General features: G+C 39.4%; 1 protein-coding gene across 14 annotated transcripts in view; it reads left to right on the top strand.

Annotated features, from left to right (window-relative positions):
- The window catches only part of IQGAP2 (IQ motif containing GTPase activating protein 2), a 307037-nt gene that overhangs the window by 245866 nt on the left and 36788 nt on the right, over positions 1–24383 (top strand). For all 14 annotated transcript variants that reach the window (XM_081505894.1, XM_081505895.1, XM_081505897.1 and 11 more), the window contains 6 exons: positions 4388–4471; positions 6962–7033; positions 7689–7758; positions 12091–12299; positions 20425–20574; positions 24013–24176. In XM_081505894.1, coding sequence (XP_081362020.1) covers positions 4388–4471; positions 6962–7033; positions 7689–7758; positions 12091–12299; positions 20425–20574; positions 24013–24176 — 749 coding nt within the window. The remainder of the gene's footprint in view (positions 1–4387; positions 4472–6961; positions 7034–7688; positions 7759–12090; positions 12300–20424; positions 20575–24012; positions 24177–24383) is intronic.

Here is a 24383-nt window from a genome sequence, read left to right on the forward strand (position 1 = left end):
TTTAAGGGAATTCTTATCCCAGGAGACAGAAAAAACAATTATACTGAAATTCCTTTTGCTTTTAAGAAACTTAATATGACACATGGACTTAATGAAACAAGACCGCATGATAAAATGAAAAGATAGCCAATAGCTACAGAGAGGAAGAAAAATAATGACATCCCAGAATGTGAGTGAATTTATGACTGCAGAATGCAAAACAGACGCTGGAAAGTAAATGAAACATGTGGAGAACTTGAGGAAAAAAACACACAAAAAGCTGAGGGACGAATAGATGGCTTAAAATATATTGTCTCATCGGAAATTTCCATTTTGTCTCAGGGTTGTGGGAATTAAATGGGATTCCCATTAATGGGAATTCAAATGGGATAATTCATAACAGACTGTGACCAGTATGCAGCTATTAAGGGCTCAACAAGGGTTCGAAATAACGAAGTGATCAAGATGGTGACTCAGAGGACAGGGAGTGGGGAGCCAACATCCAGTAAGTCAGGTGGCCCAGGAAGAGTTCAGGAAAATCGAGTCTAGGAAAAAAGAGTTAGCTACAATGTTTGTTTTTTCCTTGAACTGAAGAAAGCTGAAATGCCACCTTGTAGGAAAAACCGTTAAGAGTGACAAACGCCCAACTTAGCCCTGAGAATTACTAACTTACTGAACCTCATGTCAGAGAGTGCCGTGAACATCCCAGCAAAGAAAGAGAAACAAGCTTCTCTGAAGCAAGAGCAGGTTGTCGGGAGGAGTGTGGGCCTGGGGAGTGAGGGTGACAAGGTGGGCAGTCTTCTGTCACGTTGTTTGAAGGTGATTGACTACCCTTAGGTTGTGGCGTTACACCTTTAAGCAGAGAGGGGAAAAAGATAAATGGCTACCAGGGAGGTCAGAGAAGAATATCTGCGTCAGAAGTTGGTAATTTAAATATTGCTATCCTATGTGCCCAGTTATGAAGCAAGGCAACCAATTTGGCAAGCCAGGTTTTCTAGAGATTGACAGTCAGAATCTATAAAACAGCAGTAACTTCTGAGGTCTAGATATCTTGGGAGACTCCTCTGTTACAGCTGTATTGCACAGAAAATTTATTTATGGTAACAAAAACCAAAGCCAGAAGATGGCTATTTTAAATTTTTACTAAGTTCTCATGCCATTCAAGGAAGAGATTGATGGTTTTGTAAATGCCTTCTGTCTCTGTCCATAAAAGGCTGCTTCTGAATGACCTTGTGGTTTAGAGTTTTATCTCCTTTTGTATTTTTATACCAATAGCTCCTTCCTCCCAACTTTATACCTATAATTATTTTCAATAAAGAGCCTCTAATTAGAAGAGCCCACAGGCTCTGGGCCTTGCACAACAATTCTGCTGTTAGCACGGAATAAGTAAAGCCAATCCTGATGAAATGAAAGCTTACAAACAAGAAGAATGTTAAATTTTGACAAATAAAATGGGAAGCATATGTTATTCTGCTTCTATAGACCAGAACCTCTAAACCCAGCCAAGTTGCCTTGGTTTGGAAAGGTAACGTTGATATATAAATGTAGATCCCAGAAAAATCTACAGAATCATTAAATAGATGAAATATAAAATGAAATCTTTAGGAAAGTACTGTTGGTGAGCATTGACTCCTTAGGACATTAAAAACATCGTACAAAACCTACAAGTAGGTTCATTCCACCAATGCAAACATGCTTCAATATCAGATATTCTGTTACTACAACAGGTTCCTTACCCAAAAGCTTCGAGAATCTAAGCTAATAGAGATTAATAGTGTTTCTGGAGTTGAAATAATTGTTTAAAAAGCAGAATGAGCAATTGAGCTAATTCCAATATCTTGGTTGCCTTTCAGTTTGGATCAAGAAATATTATTATATAATAATATATAATATTATGTATAGTATTACGTATAATATATAATATGTATAATATTATTTGTACATTTGCACCTCTGCACTTTAAAAACAGTGCTAGTCTCAAAAGCACCTGAGTCACACTGAGACCATCATGATAAATGAGTTACTAGTTAGATTGTCATCCAGATGAATGCAATCACAATTTATCACTGTTTTCCTATTTGCAGCATCCTGACCTCTATACTTTTTCAGTATTACAAACAATAATACAACAGAAATCCTTAAATATCATCTTTCTACACAGGTGCTTGTATTTTCTTAGGCTGGGTATATTGAAAATTAGAAACACTAGGTGAAATACTAAATAGCTTTAAATTTGATGCTGCTAAATTCCCTCCAAAAAAACTATACTCTCTTGTAATTTTCCAGCCCCTACTCCCCATCCATGTTTTTGCCACACTGCTTGGCAAGTGGATGATGTGAAAACTTCCCCAGAATTTCTCTGACTGTTGTGCAAGGCTCCTCAAGCTTAGAGCCAGCTCACATTTTTTGTAGAGGTTCCCAATGTTTATAGAATTGTGTTCTGAGGTTCCCTCTTTCAGCCAGTTCGAACTGTCTTCCCTCTCCCCAGGATCCCTCATAGTTTTTGACACTTAAGCCTTCTTGTTTTCTAGCACTATGATGGATTGCATTATAAGCATATCTGTAGAATGCTTCCATTGGAGGAAGCTGGGTGAAGGGTACGTGGAACTCGATGTATTATCTTTGGATCTTTGGAGCATCCTATGAGTTGCTAATTATTTCAAAATTAAGTTTTTTTAAAAGCACATTGGTCATTTCTAGGGATTTAAATTGAGAGAGGGGATATCATGTGTAAAAGGGGTAGCTGATGAGAGGTTGCTGTACAACACAAGGAGCCCAGTCTGGCGCTCTATGCTGACCTAGAGGGGTGGGGGCGGGGGGTGGAAGGGGAGGCAGGCTCAAGAGGGAGGAGATATATATATTATTATGGCTGATTCACGTTGTTGTACAGCAGAAACCAACACAACATTGTAACAATTACAAAACAAAAAATAAAAATACTGAGAGGGGAAGTCTGGAGCAAGTACTCCATTGAGTGTATATTCCATCATTACTGTTTTGTTTTGAATCATTACCAGAAAGTATTATCTTTTTTAAACGGCAATAAAAATCCCATATACCTTTTTAAAAAAGAAGGAATGGGGTGGATTGACATATACAAATGTGAAAAAAAATAAAAAATAACTTGATTTTTGTATTTGTCCCTTTGAGATGGTTGCGTGGCATCGCCGACTCAATGGACATGAGTTTGAGTAAACTCCAGGAGTTAGTGATGGACAGGGAGGCCTGGCGTGCTGCAGTCCATGGGGTTGCAAAGAGTCAGACATGACTGAACTGAACTAACAGAATTTGTGTTTATTTCAGTTCTAACTTGAAAAAAAAAAAAATCAGAGCAGTGCAGTGAGTTACAAAGATATGTCTCAATAAAAAGATTCTCAAAAATGAGTTGGACTAAACTGATAACAACTATGGATGTGATCATTCTAAGGATACCAGTTTGTAGTTCCTTGGCAGTCCAGCAGTTAGGAGTCTGCTTTTGCATTGCAGGGGGCACAGGTTCAATCCCTGGTCAGGGAACCAAGATCCCGCGTGCTGCACAGAGTAGCCCAGAAAAGAACAAAAAACAAATTAAGATACCAGTTTGTGTCCACTTTTTGTAAATGTTTCCTATAAAAGCTCTCATGAAGGTGATAACGTAATAAAGGTATATTGATGAAGCCTCATTAAACTTTATGTAAAAATAGATGAAATAATGAAAGATCCATCACAGCACTCCTGCTTTCAGGAATCCAGGGTCATCTTCCCTTTCGATCTGGATCACAGGGGCTCACTTGCTAGAGTAAAGATACTTACTAGTCATTATTTTGAGGTATTTCATGCATGCTCAGTCACTTCAGTTGTGTCTAACTCTTTGTGACCCTATGGACTATAGCCCACCAGGCTCCTCTGTCCATGGGATTATCTCAGCAAGAACACTGGAGTGAGTTGCCATGCCCTCCTCCAAGGGATCTTCCCAGCCCAGGGATTGAACCCACGTCTCTTATGTCTCCTGCTTTGGCAGGTGGGTTCTTTACCACTAGCACCACCTGGGAAGCCCTGAGGCATCTTATAATGTTACCAAATAATATGAGCACCAAGTTGATCTATTTGTATATTTCAGGACAATTCCATTTTATTATTACTTCTTATCACTCAGGGCCTTGTTAAAATTACGCTTTCAAAGCAGAAACTGGGCTTCCACCTGGTAATTCCTTTCACCAACTTGGGACAAGCCACAGCTGTGAGCACATGTGCTCTGCCCAGTTCAGTGTCCACCTGGTGTCAGATGAGATGGTGTCCAGATGAGATCTGGAAGGGAGGATCCTTGACATTGTCCCAACTCAGTATCTCTTGTGATGTACTCTATCCTTGCACTTTCTAAAATAAACTGTGACATGTAAATAATTCTGTAACTCATTATTTTCTACAGGCTTTTTGGAAGGCATATAAGCAACGGGAAGCATATAAACGCAGGCGACAAATGTTCATTGATAATATTCATTCTATTGTGAAGGTAAACACTCTTTCTGACCTTAGAAAGCATGTAAACTTTTTCCTTCATTCTCCTTTTGCTTCTAGAAGACAGACTGTGTATGAGACTTGACGTCAGAAGCAAGTCCTGGGTTTGAGTCCTGCCTCCCCCCTCACTTAGCTGATCGTCTTCAAGAAGGTCCATCAAAACACTATGTTGTCTCTTTATAATATTAGGTTGGTGCAAATGTAATTGAGGTTTCAGATCATGAATTTTAAATCAGTATAACTAGGCTCAAACACATCTTTACTAATCAAAATATGACCCATTACAGTTAACACATTTTTGCCAATGAGAGATAAGTTTGTTTATTTCTGTAGCATAAAAATCTGTGCTTCAGGATTCAACAAACTGTTGGAAAGCATTTTCTGCCTCCTGCTGGTTGTGGAAGCATTTTCTCTGCAAAAAAGTTGTCGAGATGTTTAAAGAAGTGGTAGTTGGTTGGCAAGAGGTCAGGTGAATATGGCAGATGAGGCAAAACTTTGTAGCCCAGTTCATTCAACTTTTGAAGCGTTGGTTGTATGACATGCAATCAGGCATTGTCGTGGAGAAGAATTGAGCCCTTTTTGGTGACTGATGCCAGCTGCAGGCGTTTCAGTTTTCAGTGCATCTCATCGATTTGCTGAGCATACTTCTCATATGTAATGGTTTCTCTCGGATTCAGAAAGTTGGAATGAATCAGACCAGCAGCAGACTATCAGTGACCATGACCTTTTTTTGGTGCAAGTTTGGCTTTGGAAAGTGCTTTGGAGCTTCTTCTTGGTCCAACACTGAGCTGGTCATTGCCAGTTGTATAAAATCCAGTTTCCGTCACATGTACGTCACAATCCAATTGAGAAACGGTTCATTGTTGCGTGTAGAATAAGAGAAGACTACACTTCAAAATAACAATTTTTCGATTTTCAGTCAGATCATAAGGCACCGGCATATCGAGCTTTTTGACCTTTCCAATTTGCTTCAAATGCCGAACAACCTTAGAAAGGTCAACATTGAGTTCTTTGTCAACTTCCTGTAAGAGGACAGCTTCAGTGATTCCTCGCAGTTGGTCGTTGTCAGCTTCTGATGGCCGGCCACTGCGCTCCTCATCCTCAAGGCTCTCGTCTCCTTTGCAAAACTTGAACCACCACTGCACTGCACATTCATTAGCAGTTCCTGGGCCAAGTGTGTTATTGATGTTGCGAGTTGTCTCCACTGCTTTGCAATCCATCTTGAAATCAGATAGGAAAATTGCTCGAATTTGCTTTTGTCTAACATCATCTCCATAGTCTAAAATAAACATAAAATACACAGCGAGTAATAAGTCATCAGCAAAAAAAAAAAAAAATGAATATGTATACCTATGGCTGATTCATGTTAATGTTTGGCAGAAACCGACACAATACTGTAAAGCAATTATCCTTCAATTAAAAATAAATAAATTTTAAAAAATAAAGTAAGCAATGTCCATGAAAAGGATGTATAGCATAGCCACATTTATTTAAGAATGTATTCCAGTATCAAATGGCAAAGTTCAACAATGCAAAACTGCAGTTACTTTTGCACCAACCTAATAAATGCTTCTTCTCTAAAAAATCCAAATTGATTTGGAGGAAATCCAGCTTAATTTCACGTTCTTTGTCTGGTTTTCTCTAATAATAATTAGAATTTTCAGGTTTAACAGTACAAACCTTAGTTGTAAGGCAAATGCAAAACCAATGACAAGAAGGAAGTACAACTAAGTTAGGGCCTGTATTTAGTAGATAGGCCCATCTAACCCAACTTCCAATCCAGGCTGGTTGCTCCAAGCTTAGAGAAAGAGCAGCCATTGGGGTGCCCACTCTCAGAGCTGAAAACTAAAGGACTATCTGGCAATGAGCTTGTAGAAACTTGGAAATCCAGATAAGAGTCAGAAGAGTAGGGCTGGAGAGAGATGAAGTCAGATGACATTTGTTAAGACTTTTTAAACTGTGAGGACAGAGAATGACATGGTCTAGACCTTTTGCATTATTAGTTCCTGAACGTGTTACACATGGAAATATCCTGTGCTCACTATGGAACACATGCTTATTCACCCAGAAAACCTCATGAGAGGTTTTGAAATGTTTTCCTGTAAAGATCTAAAAGGTATTGGCTGCATTTAAGGGATGTTGGAAGCAACTCTGAACTTAGTTTTATTTGATTCCCTGACCCATTGCAACTCTCAGCAAAATGCCTTGCTCACTTTGCTTTTATTTACTGAGATTAAAGCAAAATAGTACAAAAAGCTGCATTACCTTCTCCACCATAATGTGTAAGATGTTCTGAACCCATCGGAGGAAAAGCAATGAAAGAAGGAGATGAAGATGAGGCTGTAGATGTTTATTAGTTGGTGGGTGGCTCATTTTTACTTTTTTATCAAATAAACTATCAATATTACTTTTAAAAGACTGCATAGAGGGATATGAAAGGTGGTTTGGTAATTGCCTGGATTTCTCTTTTTCACTTATTTTTTAGATTCAGTCCTGGTACCGGATGGTAACAGCACGAAAGAATTACCTCTCACGACTGCAGTTTTTCAGAGATCATGTAAGAGACACACGTGGGTTTTTGTCCTCCCTGAGAAGGAACTTAAACGAATAGTTTGTGAATGTTAGCATTGAATGATTCTTATTAAATGGTAGAAACAAATGCTTGGAGGAAAAAAATGGATTTTAGAACTCAATGTGGTACTATTTAGAGGCTTCTTACATTTTTTTGTTCAGAGTAAGACTTCATCATTCAGAACTGGAAAGGAAATGGGTGAGGAAAAATTTATGTGGGCTAGTTATGCCAGAAAGAAAAGATACTAATGAAGGACTTTCCAACTTTGCTTGCAAAGTTTTTAATTACTGCTAACCATAAATATAATCCCACAGGAGGAATTTTTTCAGGATTTTTGAAGAATAGATATGTGAAAATAGATTGGACCATCTAAGTTTGGTGGTAAAATTCTTTTCCCTTTTTAGATATCTTTATTTAGACAATCCCTTTGCAATCTTGTTTATATATTGTTAGCTAACTTATCTGACCCTTTCTTCAAAGAGAATGCAAAAATAAACATTGACTATGCCACATCTAAATACTGTCAGTTCTAAATAATGTCCATTCTTCAAATGCTGTCAGTTTTTAAAGAGTTCTAAATTCTAAAATAGTGGAGTCGATGGAACTCTGGGAGGTTGTGACTGGTCATCTTCTTTTGCAGAACAATGAAATTGTGAAAATCCAGTCTCTATTGAGAGCAAGCAAAGCTAGAGATGACTACAAAACACTGGGTAAGTGGAGCATTCTGAAACAAAGTATTCCTTATAAACCAGGCAAGCACAAGTTATTTCCATCTGATCACATCAGTGGATTCACATTATTGCCAGTAGATTTTGACCATCTCAGACCCAAGCATGTCATGACAAGAAACAGGCCTTTCTATCAAAGTGGAATGGGTTAAGGGCAATAGATGGGATTTCTTCTTCAAAAAGAATGGACAGTGTTGAGGCAAGGGGATAAATTAGAAGTTTGGGATTAACAGATATACATCACTATATATAAAATTGATAATCAGCAGAACCTACCATATAGACCAGGGACCTGTATTCAATATCTTATAATAACCTATAATAGAAAAGAATCTGAAAATGTATATATATATGTATATATGTTTTTCTGTTTTTCTGCAACAGCTTATGGAAAAACCCAATTTTGACCAACCCAATATATATACATACATATATATATATTTTTTTTTACAGTGTTGTGTTAGTTTCAGGTGTTTTTTGAAGAATATATAGTGATATGTATATGTATTAATGATATACTTCAATTATACTTCAATTTTTAAAAGTGGAGTTGGCATTAATGCTGATATTTTTATATTAAATTTGAGCTAGCTATGGGCTCTATGGTAGGCTTAATGGCAACTCAAGAGGGCTTACGCCAAGGGGCACCTTCCAGGATTGCTGCTGCCAGTGCCCCATCCCTGTGACAAGCCGATGCTGATCCCTACCTCCACAAGAGGCCCTCCAGCACAGGCAGGCTCATACCCACAGCACCAGCCTTGGGATCAGGTCCTCATGACCATTTCCTCAAGTAACGTGGGAAGGACCTCACAGGAGTGGACTCAGTGGTGGCTTCTAGGCAGAGCTGTTTTTGTGTTTCCTGCAGCCTGTCAGTCAGGGGGTCATTGGCAGGAGGTCAAGATAAAAACTGTATGCCTGTCTCACTATGTATTTCAAAAGAAAATCGTGAAAAATAATCATGAAATCTCTTACAGATATTCAAAAAATAATAAGCTAAAGGCAGGAATTTAATGCGAAAGAGTTAGCCAGAAGATAAACTTACATCTGAGTACTGTTTAATTTATTACCTGGCCTATGATTTTTTTCTTCTCATTTTAAGAACAAAACATAGTCATGTAAGAAATTTGGAAATATGAATAAGAAGGGAAAAAGCACATAGTTTCACCTCCTAAAGAAACTACAAACATCTTCATGTAATTTCATTCTAGACTTTTCACAGTCCCTGTGGTTTTTAAGTTGTCTTCCTTATAATACTAGTATGTCATTTGCAGAAAGTTGGAAAACAGAAAAATAAAATAAAAACCACCCAGAAATAGCATTCACATTTTGTGCCATCTTTCAGTTTCAGCTCTGCTGATGTTATTATTCTATTGTTAATTTATTTTACATAGTGAAGCATTCTTTATATGCTGAATTTTTAACATTCTAATTATTATAAGAACATGTGATAAAGAGCATGTCCTAGATTAAGTCTAGAAGAGCTTGCTGATAAGTTTATTAGTACTGCCCAAATTCTTCAAATATTTAGGTCATTCAAGATTAGTTTTGAGAACAAAACACATCATTGTGTATTTTAGTAGTGAAAATGGCCATTATGTTCTCTGTAACTATCTTGTTTCTTATTATTTTTTTTTTGAAAGAAATAAAAATACTGCTCAGTAATGTTCCTAGCACAGTAGTAGTAAGTATTTCGCCAACACATTTTATTGTCAAAAGTCTGTCTGAATTATGGAGCAAAGTGTATGACCCAAGAAAGATCCTCCCTGGTACTTGTTAAGGGAAAAGTCTCTGGCAGTCTCAAAGGCCAGGTTCTGCCTCGAGCTGTGGAATCTTCCGGATACTACCTTGTTTGCTAGATTCCAGAATCCAGCATGCAGACTGAGGGAAGAAGGTGTCTCTAATGCCACACTGCTCCACTTTGCAATTGATGAGATTCATGTCTCCGTTGGTAAATATCTTTCTTGAATTTTTTACAAGAAAGCTGAAGAAGGGGTTTGTTTTCTGAGCCCTGACATACTAAAATAGGTAAATTAAGGACAAATTTTCCAAACACACACAAGCTGCTTTTCCTCTCCTTCTAGTGAATGGGTTTTGGTGGATAGTTTTTTTTTTTTTTAATGTAAATTATGCTAGCATTTAGAACACTTTATTGACAAAAATCCATCCCTAAATTGTATATTCAGTAAAGTAGACAATTGTAGAAACAGTGATAAATCTGGAAAGGAAAACTCAGCTGTGAGATTACAAACCAATTTCACATAATTTAGCATTTGTCCACTTCCCTCAAGACCAACCCCCACCAACACCTTGTAAATAAGTAGAACATACATAACTTTGTGGGTAGTTTTTGTCACTTGCTTACTTTTTTTTTTTGAAGTTACAAAGATAGAAGGAATTCCAGCTAAAAAATCTAGGTGATTTCTTATTAAAACGTAGAAGACAGAAGCTATGTTAGTGAATAAATTAGATTAAAGCTGCTTTAGCAAATAAGGTAGCTTTGTGGAAACTGAACTGTAAATTTTCATTTCTTTCTCGATTCAGCACCTTCATAAAACAAAGGCATTTTCTTAAGATGAAAAATATCGCTTTTATTAGTCTGTCATGATTCATTTTCACCCATTTCCTCCAGAAAGGCACTGAATGCATTCAGGTTTGGAACTTGCTAGAACTTTAACTGGCCACTTGTAAGTGCTGACTGTGAAGTTGAGTGGTTTCCTGAAATGAAAGTTACCACAAAGTGGTATGAAGATATGAAGATGCCGGAAAGCCGTTGACAATGGAGCTATTACATTTGAACCATAATAGTTTCATGAAGATGCCAGAAAGCCAGCTGTTGATCCAGGAGCTATTACATTTGAACCATAATAATTTGTAAAGCTAAATTATTCATTTGTTTCTCCCTGCCCTGTTGGCACACGAAATGATACACAGTTGTCTGGAGCAGGCAGAGAGAACTTAGACACACAGGAGATTGCTTATGTTCTCTCAGCCACATAACTGAGCTCTGGTGTGTGGTTCCAGCTGTACCTGAAATGGTCATGTCACCAACAGCATCTTTGGTAAAATAGTAGGAAAGTAAATTCACATAAGCTTTGGTGATCAGGAAGTGAAGGGTCCATGATCCAAGGTAACTTGGGATCTAGTGAAATATGAGGTATTATTATCTAGTAGATTCCGAGCCTGGAGGCAGATGTGGACCTCTGATGCTTTTCCTTGATAGATATCGATAAATACATCAGAAGAGGCACAATAGGAATACAGATGACTCTAGAATTGGCTGTTTGTGCTGGGTTCATGCTGCTAATTGTTTGCGCTGTTGATTGAACTCTGTATTTCTTAAGTGACAAAACACCACACAACCAAACAGCAGTATTAACATAAGAAAGCTTGAGTAAAGCCCTGGATGTAAAGGAGAGGATGTGGATGGAGGCTGCCAGAACTGGACTGGGCTCTCTCAAGTCCTCTTTGTATTGCTGTGTCCTCTCATTCAGCATTGAAGGTCCAGTTGTTTACTCTTATAATTCACCCAGAGTCACTCTCACTAAACACCTTTAAAAAATTGTTTTTTTGCAAAGTCACAGTGCCAAGGAATCAAAGCGTAAGTAAGGTTCAAGGCACTAAGGGAAAGCCCTTGGTAGAATTTATATAGATACCCTCACAATGACTAAGTCTGGTCTCCTCGGTGCTGAGGGCCCTCCCTGGTTCATGCTGAAACGATAGGGACCCATTTCAATTTCTAAAATTATCTTGTTTCTGCCAAGCAGAACATGTGTTCCAGTTGTGGTCCTCTTGGCTTCTATTGGACCTTATAGTTCTCCCTTGACTGACCTTTTCTAATTCCCCTTTCACCTAATTCCTGCTCCTTCCCCCAAAGTCTTTTGGACTGAAAAAACGAACACTTTCTGCTTCCTGCAGCAAGAACAGAAATCTCTTATCTGGCTCAGCCACAAGCTCTCAGAGCCTGGACAACTCAGTGTTAGCATTCTTTCCCAGATTCCTCATCAATAAGACACCAATAGATAGAACTAGCTCCTCAGTGTGGGAGTCCTGGAAACAGTGTGAGAGACAGCTGATAAACAAATGTTGGATAACAAGGAAATTGTGAGGCAGACGTTCTCAGTGGCCTGCATTTATTTATATGATCAGTTTCCTTTGACACGTCATATTTGACGTGAGGTGGGATGATTCACTGTGGGGCCCAGCATCACCATTGCTCTATTTTCTGGTAATGCTTTCTTTAAAGACCTAGTTTCTTTCCTACTAATGATCATTTCAAGTATGTCCAGTTGAAGCACTCTTTTCCTTTCCTTGCAGTTGGCTCCGAAAACCCCCCGTTAAGAGTAATCCGCAAATTTGTATACCTGTTGGACCAAAGTGACTTGGATTTCCAGGAAGAGCTGGAGGTAGCCCGGTTGAGGGAGGAAGTGGTGACCAAGATCAGAGGCAATCAGCAGCTGGAGAAAGACCTGAACCTGATGGACATTAAGATCGGGCTCCTGGTGAAGAACAGGATCACGCTGGAGGTCAGTGGGATCTCTGGGATTCTTGGCTCCCAGAAGACAGAAGATGCTCATATATATGCCCACATCACTCTTGGTCCAGCTAAGCTCCTTTGGAGTCTAGAACGGGTGACCCAAAGTTTATTTACCATTTTTATTACCACTTAATGGTGCTCAGACAGACCTGACCTGGAAAATTCTTTGCCTTCCCCTCTTTGATAACATTTGGTAAGGCTTCTTTATCATTCTCAAAGGAAGTTTATACAAAATAAAACCTACTTACATATGTCCCTTCATAGCAAGACTAAGGCCTTTCTATAAATATAAAAGAGAAATTAAAATGTATCAATTTATAGTTTAGTTCGGTCACTCAGTTGTTTCCGACTCTTTGCAACCCCATGGACTGCAGCACGCCAGGCTTCCCTGTCCATCACCAACTCCCAGAGCTTGCTCAAACTTATGTCCATCAAGTAGCTGATGCCATCTAACCATCTTATCCTCTGTCGTCCCCTTCTCTTCCTGCCTTCCATCTTTCCCAACATCAGGGTCCTTTCCAATGAATATTCAGGACTGATTTCCTTTAGGATGGACTGGTTGGATCTCCTTGCAGTCCAAGGGACTCTCAAGAGTCTTCTCCAACACCATAGTTCAAAAGGATCAATTCTTCATCACTCAGCTCTCTTCACTGTCCGATCTCACATCCATACATGACTACTGGAAAAACCATAGCTTTGACTAGACGGACCTTTGTCGGCAAAGTAACGTCTCTGCTTTTTAATATGATGTCTAGGTTGGTTATAGCTTTTCTTCCAAGGAGCAAACATCTTTTAATTTCATGGCTGCAGTCATCATCTGCAGTGATTTTGGAGCCCAAGAAAATCAAGTCTGTCACAATTTATAGTAAAAACAAATATTTCAATATGAAAATACATGGGCCTGATGCCATTAGATGTGATAAAGTTACCAGAGACTTGGCCCCCTTCACAGAATAACCACAGATTGAGAGAACTACAGATGAGACTGGTCAGGAGAGTGGTGGAACTGTCCCTGAATTCATTTTCCAAAATGGAGAACAGGGTAATAACTCCTTGAATGAGCAAAGTGTGGTCTTCCCTTCATCCCGACCACTCAACATGGAATTGCCATCCTAGAAAACTAAGTTTATATTAAAATTCTGAAGGATCTATGTTGTGCTTATATGTAAAATGATTAGATTCTAGGCTCAAGCAGTTATACACTGAATTTTGACCTACATGAATGACCAGCAGGACATTAAAAAATCCAACCATGTGAGAGATGGACACAGGCCCATCCTACCAACAGCTGGACGGCAGAGCATCTGTCCTCCCAGCCCCCGGGCACTGGAAGCCAGCAGTGTCCTCCAGCCCATCAGATGGGGACCCCACCCTCACCATTCCCAGATGACCCCCTACAGAGTGGCACTTCCCTGCCGTGCCTGGGTCTGTGCTCAGTCGCTCCCTAATAATGGCCTCTAAATAAATAACACTGTCATTTTGTATCTGTGAGAAACCTGCTAGTTTCCGAGCTCCAAAAACCATGAGAAAAGTGTTTTTATCCAAGGGAAGGATACTTCCAGGACAAGACCTCTCTCCGTGTCCCTCTTGCCCTGCCATGTCGGATTTCAGAAAGCCTGTAAGGCAAGGCAGGGAAGCTGACGACCTACAGAGGTCTGAGGTACAGAGTCAGCTTCCGGGGCGGTTCTGGGAGACTGGGAGATGAGCAGTCACGGGAGGCTACCAGCTCAGTGGCCGTGGGAGTGCCCAGCTCCTGTCTACCCACCTCACAGTGATTCCAGCAAAACACCGCAGAGAAAATAAGCAAACCAGAACAATTGATACGACAAGAAATGACCATCTTTCCTAAATATTAAGGAATAAAACTACACATTTAAATTTTCTGCATTTAACTCTATTTTCATTATTTTATCCAGAAAAACAATAGTACTTTGGTCTTTAAAAACAGTATATGTTTGTATTGTTTGATGCACATGAAGACTTTTAAGTATAATATATTCCAGAAGGTCCCTCAGAGAATGCCTTTTATAGCCTTAAACTGCTGTTTTATCCTATTCCCATAAAGTCATAAACAGGAAATGTCTTGCCTTTTAAAATAAAGGCTTAGTTGCAAAAGAGTGAATAGTTGAAATATGTAGCTTGTGGAAATGCAAGCATGGCAGATTTTCAGATCTTTATGAGTGTTTAAGATGTTTTTTAGGCATTTGTAATTTTTTTTCCTAGGAAGTCAAGATTTTTATTTGCAAATAAAAAACGCTAACCATGATTAACTTAGGAAAAGAATTTACAAATACCAGAATCAATAAAGCATTACTAATTGATAGCATTGTGAAACAAAGTTAATTCTTCAACTTATATTCTTCAACTCCAAATATTTATCAAGCACTGATTAAGCTAGTGATACGTACATACTCTTTCATCTTATCATTGATAGTAGGATTTTTCGTGTGATGATAAGAATAGTACAGTTGAAACTTTATTTGCAGTGGTAAAATAGTGGGAAACAACCCAAACCCCAAAACAGCGAGTAATAGAATCAGTCCAACAGGTATGTTACAGAGCCACTGGGGGGAAAAAATCACTTCTGAAGAATATTTCAGGGCAGATAGAAAGGGTTGGAATATAATGGAGAAGAAAATAAAACAGTGAAATTTCATTTATTGTAAAATATATATATACAATTAAGCTAAAAGCTAAGAGGAACTAAAGAGCTTCTTGATGAAAGTGAAAGAGGAGAGTGGGAAAGCTGGCTTAAAACTCAACATTCAAAAACTAAGATCATGGGATCTGGTCCCATCACTTCATGGCAAATAGATGGGGAAGCAATGGAAACAGTGACAGACTTTATTTTCTTGGGCTCCAAAATCACTGCACATGGTGACTGCAGCCATGAAATTAAAAGACACTTGCTCCTTGGAAGAAAAGCTATGACAAACCTAGACAATGTATTAAAAAGCAGAGACATCACCTTGCTGACAAAGATCCATCTAGTCAAAGCTATGGTTTTCCAGTAGTCATGTATGGATGTGAGAGTTGAACCATAAAGAAGGCTGAGTGCCAAAGAATTGATGCTTTTGAACTGTGGTGTTGGAGAAGACTCTTGAGAGTCCCTTGGACTACAAGGAGGTCCAACCAGTCCATCCTAAAGGAAATCAGTCCTGAATATTCATTGGAAGGACTGATGCTGAAGCTGAAGCTCCAATACTTTGGTCACCTGATGCAAAGAGCTGACTCATTGGAAAAGACCCTGATGCTGGGAAAGATTGAAGGCAGGAGGAGAAGGGGACGACAGAGAATGAGATGGTTGGATGGCATCATTGACTCAAGGGACATGAGTTTGAACAAGCTGCGGGAGTAGGTGATGGACAGGCAAGCCTGGCATGCTGCAGTCCATGAGGTCGCAAAGAGTCAGACACAACTGAACTGAACTGAAGCTAAAAGAAAGAAAACTAAGCAATTTTTCTTTGCATGGTATAGAATTAACCTTTTTTTGTTTGTTTGTTTTAAACAATATGCATGTGTTGAGTGAGAGAAAAGATTTTAAAGGGAAGTGACTTAATTCTTACAGATCAACTCTAGCTCTCTGTAGTAACCCTGTGTCTTACGATTCTTTTAAAATGGGCATTCTTGCTAGAAACCCCACAAAGTCAGTGGGCAAGTGAAATAGCTAATACTGATTGTAAGCAAAAAGAAAAGTTAGGAAAAAGAAACAGATAACTGAAGTAGAAGTTCCTGGGAGGTATAGGGAGGAAAAAATGTCTAGACTCTTAATTAGCTTGAAGGAAGACTAAAGTAGAAGGTAACCTTGAATCACTGAAACTCCCATTGGTGGCTGTACTGTATCATGTGAGTGCAGACTTGCAGGTCAGGGCTCCCTGAGACCCAGGATTGAAATTTACTGCTTAATAAAGCTCCTTCATTGCTTGTATGAACATGTTTCCTTAACCTCTCTAGGCCTTTTCTTTACTGAAAAATGTGCTAAATGTCTTACATGGAGTTTTTAACCTTCACATCAACTCAGTAAGATTGCTGTTATTAAGACCATTTTATAGATTTAAGGAAACTGAGTCAGAGAGGTTAACCTGAGCAGGGTTACAAAGCTCCTTGTGCTTTGCGGATACCCATACTTTTATGACTCCAAAGCCCAAGCCCTTTGTCCTAGTTCATGCCTTCTACAAAAGTGTGTGTATACACTATCATATTACCTGCATGCAGATAGTATGTTACCAGGGGGAGGGAAAAGATGGTGGCTATTAGGGCAACATTGAGAAGTAGAAATATTAAGAACAAGTTGAGTACCATTGCTTCTTCAAACCAGCATTCCCTGAGATATACAATATTTATTGATAAGAATTGTTGTTCAGTCACTCAGTCATGTCTGACTCTTTGCGACCCCATGGACTGCAGCATGCCAGGCTTTCCTGTCCTTCACCATCTCCTGGAGCTTGCTCAGACTCATGTCCATTGAGTTAGTGATGCCATCCAACCATCTCATCCTCTGTCATCCCCTTCTCCTCCTGCCTTCAATCCTTCCCAGCATCAGAGTCTTTTCCAATGAGTCAGCTCTTCGCATCAGGTGGCCAAAGGATTGGAGTTTCAGCTTCAACATCAGTCCTTCCAATGAACATTCAGGACTGATTTCCTTTAGGATGGACTAGTTGGATCTCCTTGCAGTCCAAGGGACTCTCAAGAGTCTTCCTGTTCCTGTCTTGACCAAATCTATTAATATTAATAATACAGAGGAGTTTAGTTCTGCCCTGGAGCTTGCTTACCACCCCCTGCTCTCTCCTCTTTGGTATATGTCCAAAAATATGACTCTAAAGATGAAGTCTGCAACAAAACAAAGGAAAAGTCCCCTGTTTCCAGCACTAACCCCATTGAAAGTAGTTGAGAGGCCACGGGCAGGGGGGACAGGTGATGGAGAGGTTGGAAGTACCAAGATTTTTTTCCTCTGTATATTTAAAATCAAGATAATCAATTAGCCCACGTATTTGGGAGAACTGTGTGATCTACACATCACCTATTATTTGAAGAGGAGAAGCCTGAGTTAGATGGAACTGTAAGCCAGTTAGTCCAGTGCTGTCTTAGGATGTCTTGGGCTTCCCTGATAGCTCAGTTGGTAAAGAATCTACCTGCAATGCAGGAGACCTGGGTTCAATCCCTGGATTGGGAAGATCCCCTGAAGAAGAAAAAGGCTACACACTCCAGTATTCTGGCCTGGACAATTCCATGGACTGTATATTGGGGTCACAAAGAATTGGACACAACTAAGTGACCTTCACTTTCACTGTCATACATAGATAAGGATATCAGGCCACTGCCTGCCTAGACTGTTTGTGAGCACCCATCTGGAGATAATTATGCTTCCTTTCTTCATCTTGAATGTATTTGAACATATTTGTGAAATAAGGGGGGAAATGTTGCCTTTTGAAAATTTTTATAGAAATGCAATCCCCTCTTTCCCCATATAAACCATTAGAAGAATATAAGTAGAGGATTAAGTCAAGGTTGCCCCCACCTCCCACCACGCTGAGAATGAGAAAGAGTAAAAACATAAACCTAGAAGGCAGTGGATGTAACTACATAGAACTATCTAATCTCAAAGCTCCAAGGGTTTTTCTCCCTACCTATGAACTGACCCCAGCTATGGGAGAAGTTAGTATCTTTCAGTCACTCAGTCGTGTCCAGCTCTTTGTGACCCTATGGACTGCGGCACGCCAGGCCTCCCTGTCCTTCACCATCTCCCAGAGGGGGTGCTGCAAAGAGTCCTCTGGGGCTAAGAGCTCAAGGAAGCAGACAGAAGTTTTGGGAAGAGCAACTTTCTCACCACCTGCTCTCGGGGACAGTGACCCAATGTTGAGTGGCAGAGGAGGCGTCCTAGAGCTATGGCTTTCATGTAAGACAGGTGCCATCAGCAGGTCATGAAATCAGTTTAGTGTATCACTTCAGCAGTCTTTGAAAATGGAATAGAATAAAAGCAAACTGAAGTATCAGAGTGTGTCCCAATAGTAAAAATGAGTATCACTTTGTATAGTATGTGGGAGTGTGTTTACCAATAAAAGATGTAAAATATATTTCTTACTGTGGATCTCCATAAGAATGTTTGGTGGATCCTTATCTAAAGGATCTACCCTGGTTCATGACGCTTTAAGCCGCTTAAGGGGACACAATAGCCTGAGGTGACCACTTGACAGTGTCTTCAGCCACACACTTTCCAGCCATCCCTGTAAATAGTTAAAGGAACCTGACTGAGGATCTGAGAACCTTAATTTTGTTAAATACTTAGAGGCTTCCTTTCCCTGCCATCTCTAATTTCTACATTGCATATTTCTGCAAGAGCTTTTATAGATTGAAATGATAGAATTCATTCTTTTAAAGGTTACAGTTTAGTAGTGTTTAGTCCAAAAATTGTGCAACCCTTACTTCTATTTGATTCTAGAACATTTCATTACCCCAAAAAGAAGCCCTCCAAAATGTTCTGGCATTAAAAATTGTGGTGATGGTTGCACAACCTTGTGTCTTTATGGAACACCACTGAATTATACTCTTTAAAAGGACAAATTTCACAATATGTGAATAATATTTCAATTTTTTTAAAAAAAGGAAAAACATCCATATTCATTAATATCATTACCTATCACTCCAACCCCCGGCCATGGCAACCTTTAATCTACTTTCTATCATGATAGATCTGCCTGTTCTGGATCATCACACGGTATATGGTCTGTTGTGACCAGCTTCTTTGACTTAGCATAGTGTTTATGTTGTAGCATGAATCAGTACTCATTCCTCTTTACTGAAAATAACATTCCATTGTGTGGATATGCCACATTTTTTTGCCCATTAATCAATTGATGGACACCTGAAATGTTTCTTTTTTTCAGCTGTTATGAGCATTCACGTACACATTTTTCTCTGGACATAAGTTTTCAGTTCCCTTTGACATATATCTCACGGTGAAATTGCTGGATCATGTAGTAACTTGTGCGGGGCTTCCAAGGTGGCGCAGTGGTGAAGAATCTGCCTGTCAGTGCAGGAGACACAAGAGACACAGATTCAATCCCTGGGTCAGGAGGATGCCTGGAGAAGGAAATGGCAACCCACTCCAGTATTCTTCCCTGGGAAATCCAATGAACAGAGGAGCCTGGTGGGCTACAGTCCATGGGGTCACAAAGAGTCGGACACGACTGAACACACATGCATAGTAACTCGTGTTTAACTTCTGAGAAAATGCCAAATAGCTATTAATGTTGAACTTCTCTTCATGTGCTTATTAGCTATTTATAGATGATCTTTGGGAAAATCCTTTGCTCATTTTTTAATTGAGTTGTTTTTCATTTTATTTTTAGATGTAGTATATGGTGAATATAAGACTCTTACCCGATTTGCAAACATTTTCTCTCATTCTGTGGGTTGTTTTCTTTGATAACGTACTTTGAAGCACAAAGGTTTTAATTTTTATGAATCCACTTTATTTGTTGTTGTTTCTAGTGCTTTTAGTGTTGTAGCTAAGAAACCGTTACCTACCTGTACAAAGATGCATGTATAAGAAGATTCACTGCACTCTCTAAAATACTAATAAAATGGGAAGAAACTGTTCATCAAAAGGAATATGATTAAATAAATTATGACACACACACCCCTAAAAGAAACCATTGCTTAATCCAGGGTAGCAAAAGCTTTTGTCTAGGTTTTCTTTGAAGAGTTTTATAGTTTTAGCTCCTCCATTTAGTTCTTTATGATCTCTTCTGAGTTAATTTTTGTTTATGGAGTGAGGTAGGGGTCTGACTTCTTAATTTTTGAACCTGGATATTTAGTTGTTCCAGAATCATTTCTTGAAAAGACTATTCTCTCCCTATTTAAGTGTCTTGGAGCTTACATTACATGTTAGAACCAATGCATACAGCTTAGGAGAACAAATATTACAAAAGCCAAATTTACCCATGATTTGGATTTTTCTTAATCTGTTTAACACTCTATGTTCCTTTGTTTCTTCATGAGGGAATGTGGAAAATTAATCTTTCCAGCTATGTGTGTCTTAGGGTGTCTGTGAAGGGAGGGGGGAAAGAATACCAGAGTAAAAAGTAGTAATTCCATAAAAAAATTTTTTCCAGGATGTAATTTCACACAGAACAAAACTGAATAAGAAAAAAGGTGGAGAGATGGAAATACTGAATAACATTGACAACCAAGGGATCAAAAGTTTGAGTAAGGAGAGAAGAAAAACACTGGAAACATATCAGCAGCTTTTTTATCTTTTACAGGTGAGAATAATTTCTTTCACTGTGAGTTGTGGGTAAATGCTCTGTTCCACGCTGGTGTTTTACAACAGATCTTCTCCCATGCTAAGGCTATAATAGTTCACATGTTCTGAGCACTACTAAGTACCAAGTACTATTCTAGGTGCTTCACATACATTTTCTCATTTTAATTCCTACTACAACCCTGGGAACCTTCAGAAAATAACTGATTGTTATTCTCATATTACATGTGAGAAAACTGAGACACAGTAAATGGTGATGAAGGGGTATCAGGACCCTGGCAGTTTGACTTACAGCTTGTCCTGCTTTCCATGACTACATTACACTACAGTAATCAGCATAGACAATCTAAATCTAACAATAACATAAGCAGATGCTGTCAAACATGGAAAAATTAACTATGTGAAAAACAGATCAGAACCAGCCTGCCCTCCTTTTGAGGAAGGAGCCAGGGAGTTTGGATTAGGGAAATAGGATTCCTTTTTTCTTTCATTATTTCCATGACATCACTGTTCTCTAAATGAACAGTAATTTTCCATTGCTTCCTGAGTGTGGGTGAGAACTCAGCTGAACTGGTTACAGCTGGACTCTGGTGGACCAGTTTTTTTTGTTTGTTTGCTTGACCATTGATTAACCTCATCCACCCACCAGCACATACAGTTGAGTCCCTAAGGAAACAGTGAGAGAGAGAAACTGACTCCTCTAAGAAGAAAACTTTCCCAAAAACGGTGGATCAGCAGTTCTTCCTTGAAAGTCAGGTGTCCCTGGGGCCTCTCCTGGTGGCCGTGATTCCATCAAGGCGTGGAGATGCTTGAAATCTTTGCTTGAGGATGTCACTGGCATCACGTACACAGAGAACACATTGCCCAAACTGTAAGTGACGGGTAGCTGCCCCGCTGAGAGAAGAGACGTTGATTTTGCTAGAGTTGAGCGTGCTCTGCTTAGAATAGATTGGAGAACAGCTATAGTACCCTAGATGTCCACGAGGTGGCAGCAGTGAAGGAAAAAATGTTAAAACAAAATTGTCCTTGGAATCCACTGCTTAATGACAGCTTTCTTTGCAGAAAGAAGAGGGCCTCACACTAGGTGGGGAAGCTTTTTCCGTCTGCTGAAATTAGGTTAATGTTCATCCACCAGCTAGAAATTTAATCTTAGGCATTTATCATTTTTGACATCTGTTAACTTCCAAGTGTATGAAGCTTCTTCAGGATTTAGTTTTCCGATGTTGAATTTTGACAGAATTTGTGACGTTTAGGAAGATGAAAATTCAGTCATTCGCCTAAAGATCCCCTGGAGGAGGGGATGGCAACCCACTCTAGTATTCTTGCCTGGAGAATCCCATGGACAGAGTAGCCTGGCGGGCTACGGTCCACGGGATTGCAAAGAGTCAGACATGACTGAAGCGACTTGGCACACATGCACACTAAGATTTGTATAATTTACACTGTTGTGTAAATGGAGGCTCACTAATGGAAATGAGAAAAAGCATTGGAACATGTTTAGAATAATTCCACAAGTTTTATTTCCTAAACTATCCAAAACGGATAGGACCATAGCATGACCATTCAGTTGTATCAACTGAAGTGTCAAAACACCATGATTTTTCTTCACCTTTTCTTCTCTCTGCTTTGGAGACTTTAACCCAAGACTAATGAGGAAACTAGAGAAAAGCAAATGGTATGGACATTTCACCTTTGGAAATTCTTAGGTAAAGCAGCAGGCCAACTAGTACAGGTTTTGCTGTGGGCTTGTCTCTTCAGTGTGAGCTTTAATTTAAAGTTTTTAGATCATCTGAGAGGAGTGAGGAGTGGGCTTCTTCAGCTGAAATTTTCCTTTCGTAAAAGCCCATATCTTATGTGGAAAAAGAATCAACCCAGAACTCTCAGAAAGTTCTCCTGAGCTCCTTATTCATAACATTTCAGCCAGTTATTACAAGCTTGAGAATAAATCTAAGTAGTAAGCTGAACTAGAATTCGGATTTTCTTAAAAATTTTAAAGCTGAACTTCTTGAGAATATTAAATACTGGTTTCCCATGTTTCTCTTACATGAAATACAAAAGAAAAGGACAGTTTTCTTTTCTCACTGGAAGGAAGATGAAGAGTAAGACTTTCGCATTTCTCTGTCACTTTAATTTTTTTTTTTCTTCTGACCTTCACCTGATTAGTGTAATTCCTTCAGAAAAACCACATCACTACAAAGTCTGGTGCTATATCTCTTGAACTCCATCCTCAGCTGAGCTCCTTGTCAAATTTTTTTTTTTAATTCTTATCAATCTTTAAAACTTGTCAATCTTTTTTTTTCTTATCAGTTTCTCCTGGCACTTTCCCCATGAACTATCCTGAACTTTACCCTTCAGCCTCCTTGCCTCGCTCTTCCTTTCTCATGCTTTGTAAAACATCATGGCCGGGCTCCCCTGGTGGCTCAGTGGTAAAGAATTTGCCTGCTAACGCAGGAGACACAGGTCCAATCCCTGGTCCATGAGGATCCTACATGCCACGGAGCAGCTAAGCCCATGAGCCACAGCTACTGAGCCTTCACTCTGGAGCCCATGCTCTGCAAGGAGAGAAGCCACCACACTGAGAAGCCCGTGCACTGGAACCAACAGTAGCCCCCGCTGCGTACTGCAACTGGAGAAGGCCCCCACACAGCAACAAAAGTGAAAGTGAAGTCGTGTCCAACTCTTTGCGACCCCATGGACTGTAGCCTACCAGGTTCCACCGTCCATGGGATTTTGCAAGCAAGAATACTGGAGTGGGTTGCCATTTCCTTCTCCAGGAGATCTTCCTAACCCAGGGATTGAACCCTGGTCTCCCTCATTGTAGGCATTGTAGGCAGACGTTTTACCATCTGAGCCACTGGAAGAGGCCCACACACAGCAACAAAGGCCCAGTACAAATAAAATAAACTTTAAGATAAAGAAAAAGAAGTTATTTAGAAAACAAAAAATATTTTTTGAAACATCACGGCCATCCCATTGTCTGTCTTATATCCTTTGCTTTTGCTTTCTAGTCTCAGAATATAGACTGTGTTAATTCATTCATCAGTCCTTCTAAGACAGTCTCTATAGCTCAGCCCTTGGTCCATTCTTGCCAGTCTCTTCAGATAGCTCAGCCACCCCCTCTCTCCTCTTTGTCTCTACAATGAATATTAATATGTGCCTTCAAATGGTGAACAGTATAACGTATTCATAATGCAATTATAGTCCATAAAATATGACATGATATAGTATATAAAATTTAAATCCTACCATAACTTTCTATTGTAACTTCCTATAGTATAGTAGTATTACTAGCTGCTACCTGTCTTAATATGAGCCAGATATTCTTCTATGAGCTTCATCCATAAGAATTCGTTAAAGAGCAAAGAACTTGGTACTCCTCTCTGCTTTAATAATAATTAACATACAGTCTTGTGGGGGGCGTTTTGTCTTCTCTCTTTAGACCAATCCTTCATACTTGGCTAAGCTGATTTTCCAGATGCCACAGAACAAGTCAACTAAATTTATGGATACTGTCATTTTCACCCTGTACAATTATGCTTCCAATCAGCGAGAAGAATATCTACTCCTCAAGCTTTTTAAAACTGCTCTGGAGGAAGAAATAGCGTACGTAGATATGTAAAAATACCAATACGTTTTGTTAGTGGTGGATTTCTCTGATTTACTAATGTGAGAGCTCACTCATCGGAAAAGACCCTGATGCTGGGAAAGATTGAAGGCAAAAAGAAAAGAGGGTGGCAGAGGATGAGATGGTTGGATGGTATCATCGACTCAATAGACATGAATTTGAGCAAACTCCCAGAGATAGTGAAA

The sequence above is a fragment of the Giraffa tippelskirchi genome, chromosome 7 (assembly GCF_054371585.1).
Source record: "Giraffa tippelskirchi isolate mGirTip1 chromosome 7, T2T-mGirTip1v1.2.pri, whole genome shotgun sequence".
Lineage (NCBI taxonomy): Eukaryota > Metazoa > Chordata > Mammalia > Artiodactyla > Giraffidae > Giraffa > Giraffa tippelskirchi.